At 45.5% G+C, this 6,080-nt stretch overlaps 1 protein-coding gene across 1 annotated transcript in view; it reads left to right on the top strand.

The window, feature by feature from the left end:
* Positions 1–5,013, top strand: part of LAMP1 (lysosomal associated membrane protein 1) — a 19,650-nt gene extending 14,637 nt beyond the window's left edge. Inside the window, exons 5-9 of the mRNA XM_006909397.3 lie at positions 1,038–1,243; positions 2,188–2,313; positions 3,208–3,274; positions 3,356–3,526; positions 4,014–5,013. Coding sequence (XP_006909459.2) covers positions 1,038–1,243; positions 2,188–2,313; positions 3,208–3,274; positions 3,356–3,526; positions 4,014–4,153 — 710 coding nt within the window. The 3' untranslated portion in view covers positions 4,154–5,013. The remainder of the gene's footprint in view (positions 1–1,037; positions 1,244–2,187; positions 2,314–3,207; positions 3,275–3,355; positions 3,527–4,013) is intronic.
* Positions 5,014–6,080: the final 1,067 nt, after the last annotated feature.

The following is a 6,080-nucleotide window of genomic DNA, read 5'->3' as shown; positions in this document are numbered from 1 at the left end:
ACACACACACACACACACACACACACACCCATGTGTTGTGGCCACCTAGAGCAGAATTTGGAGACTGGCCTCTTTTTTGTTTTGATGTGGTTTTGCACATTTAACTATGTTGTGTTCTGTAACAATTTATAAAGTAATGGTGAAGCTATTTTTTAAAGTACGGCTATAAAGTCAGCCTGTAGCTTAGCTAGGGTAAGATGCAGACAGTGTTGGCCAGCACACCCTAGATTGGAACATCTCTGGAAATATTTGCCCTGCCACCATTAGCCCAAGGATAAATCCATTTTTGAAGGGTGTTTTACCCCCTATCTTTATCCTCTTTATTCTCTGTTTAGAAAGGCATTTTATTCCATAAAATTATATTGTGTGAAGGCATGCTGGGTGAATTGAACTTTCCAGAAAGTATTAAATTTTCCCGTGTGTTACAGTTCTGTGGGGTGAAGTTTCCCATCTCCTCCCCTAAGTAGGTTGGATGTAGAGGTGAATCAGCAACTGAAGAAGAGTTACAGTGAAGTTTCCTTGTAGCTTAGAGTAAGTGGAAACAGGTGGTGGGTAAAACTGAGTCCCTCTGCTGTGGCCTATCTGTACTCCAGCCTCCCTCATTTTCTGTATTGCCTCCTGTTTTGGAGCTTTCGCTTTCACACTTACTGAGTCTTCTGTGCCCTCACCGCCCTGCCCCAAATAAAAACCCTCTGCACATGACTAGCCCTGTGCACCTGAGTCTCAACTCTCGTCTTGGCCTGGAGGGCCACCCAGTGCCCATCCCTCCAGGGGTCTCCTCTGCTGCTCTCCCAGGCATCCTGTGCAGATGGCACTAAGTTTATACTTTGAGAGCAGTGTTAGCATGTGCCATCCTTGGGCAAATTAAGCATGTTCTTTGGGGTGGGGCTTTTTGAGATAGTCTGTTGGAGTCTACAGTGAGCTCAGAGAGATGGAGCTGGAGCTCGGGGTTACTGTAGCTCCTGTTGATTCTAAGAAACTAGAACTTTGCCTTCCTTCCTGTGAGCAGTGTGGTTCATCCCTCCTTGTCCCCCCAGAGACTCGCTGTGAGCAAGATGAACCTTTCCCGACAGTGCTGCCAACATCTTACCACCCCTCACCATCCCCTCCCCACCCTTCACCATCTCCAATACCTGAGAGCCCCTCAGTGTACAAGTATAACGTGAGTGGTGCCAATGGGACCTGTCTGCTGGCCAACATGGGGCTGCAGCTGAACATCACCTACAAGAAGAAGGATGGCACGGTAAGCTTGAGAAGCTTCAAGAAGTGCTTTTTCTTTGTGCAGTGGAGTGCTGGTGCACAAGTATCGGAATTCAGTATATGTGTGCTGCCTTTTAGAATGTAAATTGAGAGAACAAGTCACTGTGCCTGTGTCTATAGTAAGCTTATTGGCATACAGCCATACCCACCCCTTTACATACTATGGCTGCTTTCCTCTGGAACAGCAGAATCAGGTCACGACAGAGACTGATGTGTGGTCCACAAGCATAAAACGTGTAGTGTTTGGCATTCTACAGCAGCAGTCTCCAACCTTTTTGGCACCAGGGATCGATGCTCCTATGAGAACCTAATACCTGATGATCCGAGGTGAAGCTGAGGCGGTGATGCTAGCTAGCACTGAAGAGCGGCTGCAAATACAGATGAAGCTTAGCTCACCCACCACTTAACCTCCTGCTGTGTGGCCCAGTTCCTAATAGGCCACTGACTCATATGGTCCGTGGCCCAGAGAGTTAGGGACCTCTGCTCTACAGGACAAGTTTGTTGACCTCTGGGAGAATGTTAAATTTTGTTTAAACTTTTAACACTCAAACATTTAAGTATTATTTTTATACTTTTCCTTTGAAATAATATTTCTCCTTAATGGTGACAAAGTCTGTGAGGCCATGGCAGGTAACTTATTTGTGATGGACATAAACTGTATGACCATTGGGAGACAGGATGAGAATGGCACTAGGATCTACATCTTTCCCACAGGTATGTGTCATTCTGAAAGTTGCAACCAGAAGTAGTAGGAATCCAGAAGTCTGCACTAGTGTAAACTTCAAGTATTTTTCTTCTGATTTTGGTTAAAATGAATGTGGCCTTAAGGTTACTGTTTTTAGGATAGCTTCCCCCGCCACCCCACCCCCAGAATAGAGGACCCAGGATGTGAGATGGAATGGTAACTTGTTTGCTTTTCTTACTTAGGCTGTGACAAGAGTATTCAATATCAACCCAAATAAGACCCATGTCAGTGGGAGCTGCACTGACCAGCTGGTGACCCTGGAGCTCCAGAGTGAAAGCAGCACTTTCCTAGTCTTCCAGTTTGGAATGGTGAGGGGTCCATATTCCTTTGTCACTTAAGGGGCTTCGGTGTCAGACCAGCCTGGCATCTTAGCATGCATCTCACTGTGGTTTTTTTCTACCACGTTTTCTCGTGCCTTGGTGCCTCATGGCTGCAGCAGCTAAACTGAGCACACTGTGAGCAAGCCCAAGTGAAAATCGCACAGGTCTCGACAAACCCACAACTCTGCCTTTTCTCTGCCTTCCCTTTTTTGTCGGTATTTTTGGATTCTCAGCTCTCCTTTCCCCCTTTTTGTTTATAAATGAGCTTTCATACATTTATTCATCAGACATTAGGGAGTACCTGCTGTGTGCCCAGCAGCCACTGTTAATACCAGACTGCAGCCAGTCTGTGGCTGCAGAGAGAGAAGAGACGTATCAGAGTAAACGCTCAGCTTGGCCTCCTGCCTCAGACACTGTCCTCGCTCCTTTACCCCAGAGCAGCATTTCTGCGTTCTGTACCTTTTTTTCTTTATACCTGCCTGGGAAGAATCATATGTAAAATTAACAATACGGGAAAAACAGAAATGTAGCTCATGAATATTTGTAATACTCTATGCAAATGAACTGATTAACAATTGGGTTTCTTGTAATAAAGTTTAACTTTCCTACAATTCAGTAAACAATCAGGGAGAGTTTACTTTTTTGGAATATAGTTCTTTCGGTCTTCATTTTAGCAGAAAATCTGATACTGTGAAAGGTCTGGAAGGAACCAATCAAAATTTGTGTTCTTGAGATTTATAAGATGCCATTTTATAGATAAGAAACTTTGCAGTTTCATTCTAAAGCTAGAAACATGGGAGATTGAATTTATTACCAAATGATGCTTTACCAGTAAACATGTGAATCTGGTAAATGGTTAAGGGTTATCTTCTTCTCTTTAAGAATGCAAGTTCTAGCCGGTTTTTCCTACAAGAAATTCAGTTGAACACAACTCTTCCTGATGCCAGAGGTAAGACCCCCCTCTCCCCCGCCCCCAGTTCACATGCCCATCCAGGTGCCCCAGAGCACTTACTGTCACGTGCCTCCACAGATCCCAACTTCAGGGCTGCCAACAGCTCACTGAGAGCACTTCAGGCCACTATGGGGAATTCCTACAAGTGTAACGCTGAGGAGCACATTTGGGTCACAGAGGCCTTTTCTGTCAACGTATTCAAAGTCTGGGTCCAGGCTTTCCACGTAGAAGGTGACAAGTTTGGGTCTGGTGAGTAACATCAAGGATAGCATTTCAGACTCTGAGTGGAGTTCAACAGGCTTCAGTTCTGTTTAGATATTTAACAACCTCTGTGTTGCAAGGAGGAGCTTGGGATGGGGGCCCCTTCCCCAGTCTAAGAAATTTTTAGAGCAAATAATCCTTTCTGTGTTAATCTCGCTTTCAAAATGCCCGGCATATCTTAGATGTGAACACGTCACCATTCGAGCAAGGGTCGTCATTTTATGAAATAGTATGGCTTTTCTCCCTATGAGAGTGGGATATGAAAATGCTACCTGCCTGGTGAGTTCAGTGTTCCAGAAAGGTTCAGAGGCGTTGCACTGCACTCAGACATGTCTATAATTTGCTATCCATGTGGAAAGTGATAGTTGATTGGAATTGGAGACCCCTCCCTGGTATAGAGCGGTGGGCAGAGGTAGGGAGGAAGGAGTGGCCTCTTTGTAAAGTCCGTGTGGTGTTCTCCCATTTGTCTCCACAGTGGAAGAATGTCAGCTGGATGAGAACAACATGCTGATCCCCATCGCCGTGGGTGGCGCCCTGGCAGGGCTGGTCCTCATTGTCCTCATTGCTTACCTCATCGGCAGGAAGAGGAGCCACGCTGGCTACCAGACGATTTAGCACCACCTAGCACCACCGTGCTGCTGCAGACTAGCAGCAGCTGCAGGGCCTCTGTTCATTTCTTTGAGCTTAGATTGATGTTGAGGGAGGCACACTTTATTGCAAACTGATTTTCAAATCTGCTTTATCCAATGTGAAGTTCATCTTGCAACATTTACTATGCACAAAATGAGTATCGAAATGACGGTGTTAATTTTGCTAACTGGGTTAAATATTTTGCTAACTGGTTAAATGTTAATATTTACCAAAGTAGAACTTTAAGGGTGAGATAAGAGTGCTTTTCTAAATGGGCACTGGCTCCACTATCATTTGGCTTTTTAAGGTTCCGGTGTTTGGTCTCTTCATTCTTGACTCAGATATAAGCCTTACAAAGGGAGGTCCTCTGTTCTTAACACTTACAACTGATGAAGGCTAGCTAACTGTTAGACTTAAATACACTTAAGAAATTAGTAGAAAAAAAAATTAAAACAGAAGTGCTTCAAAAGCTGAAAATCTGGAATGCTTAAATTAAGCTTTAGAAACCAGGACAGGCCTGACTCCCATGGGCTCCACAGCTCAACACATGAGTGTCAAAGCTTATGGGGTGTCAAGTCCTTTGGTCTTTCCACGTTCTGCCACTCAAGAGCTGGTACTTTTTTAAATAGAAAAAAGGGTGTTATTTTTATTTACTTTTTTTTGTAAAGTGATTTTCAGTCTTCTGTTTAAGGTTCAGGGTGATCCTGTATCTGCACTTGTGTACAATAATCAGTTTCACTCTCTGATTTAACAGCTTGCAGCTCGGGTGGGCTGTGCACTGAGGATCCCTTCGTGTAATGCATTGCTATAACAATGCTAATAAAATGTCTCTTTCGTTGTTTGTCTGGACCTTGTGCTTTTATCAGCTCTCAGTGAGGTGAATGATAGAGAAGTGTGTAAGCTGCGGTTGAGTGGGTGGTGGTAACTGCAGGTGGAGGATCTGCCTCTGCCACCTGCTGGAGATGGAGCCAGTCTGCTGGGTGGCAGTGTGAGAACATGAGTTGTGTTTTAAGGTTACAACAATGTGGCCATAGTGTTGTGGTCCCAGCCACACCATGACAGGAGGATGTGAGAGGAGGGCAGCATGTGGGCTCTCTCATAGTACTGTGGAACCCTGTGGCTCTGGAGACAAGATCACCCCTTTGAAATGGGCCCTTATCTGTCCTTCAGGATAGTGGCACCTGAAGGCCCTGATGACTGTGCTTGGTACTTTCAGAGCAGGATCCCAAGCCTGAGTTTTATTTAATCTTAACTTTTTAAGCAAAGACCTCTGCCCTCTGAGGCTCTATGGACTTCAGAGTCTAAGGCTGAAGGCAGCCTGCCTGAATGACCCTGGGACTGCAGTATCCCTGACTGCTACCCACATTCCTGCACCCCAGAATCTGCCATCTGCACAGTGGAAGATTCACTTTTGTAGAGCTGAGGTAGCCCTGTGGTTCTTTGTAGCAATCCTTTCAAACAGTGTGGGGTCATGTGACAAATACCAAATGGAGCAAGACTCCAGTTAATGGCAGTCTGAAAGCTCTTCAGGACACGAGTGTTCAGCACCCTTGAGCAGCAGCATGACCACAAGCACCATATGCTTCTGGGATTTTAGTCTCCCTAATCTGGACAGGACAGACAATTCATGCCTGATCCAGAACAGAGAAACCAGCAGTTTGCCCGTCATGCTGCGGTTGGGTCCTCACAAGTGTTTCCGGATTTGTGGCATAAAAGTGAGAGCATTAAGAAAAATGGCCAGCGTAGAAGCGGTACTTGCCAGGACAGGTGAAGATCTTCAAGGACCTAAACAGCCCCATGGCTCCCCAAAGGTTTGATGCCTGGGCAGGTGACGGGGACATGCCCTAGAGGTACAGCTGCTTAGATTTCAAGAAAGGGAACCCCTGTCACTCTGGATTCCTTCCAGGGAAAG

The sequence above is a fragment of the Pteropus alecto genome, unplaced genomic scaffold (genome assembly GCF_000325575.1).
Source record: "Pteropus alecto unplaced genomic scaffold, ASM32557v1 scaffold13, whole genome shotgun sequence".
In the NCBI taxonomy this organism is placed as follows: domain Eukaryota; kingdom Metazoa; phylum Chordata; class Mammalia; order Chiroptera; family Pteropodidae; genus Pteropus; species Pteropus alecto.
The sequence above is the reverse complement of the archived record's forward strand: the minus strand, read 5'-3'. Positions and strand labels throughout refer to the sequence as shown.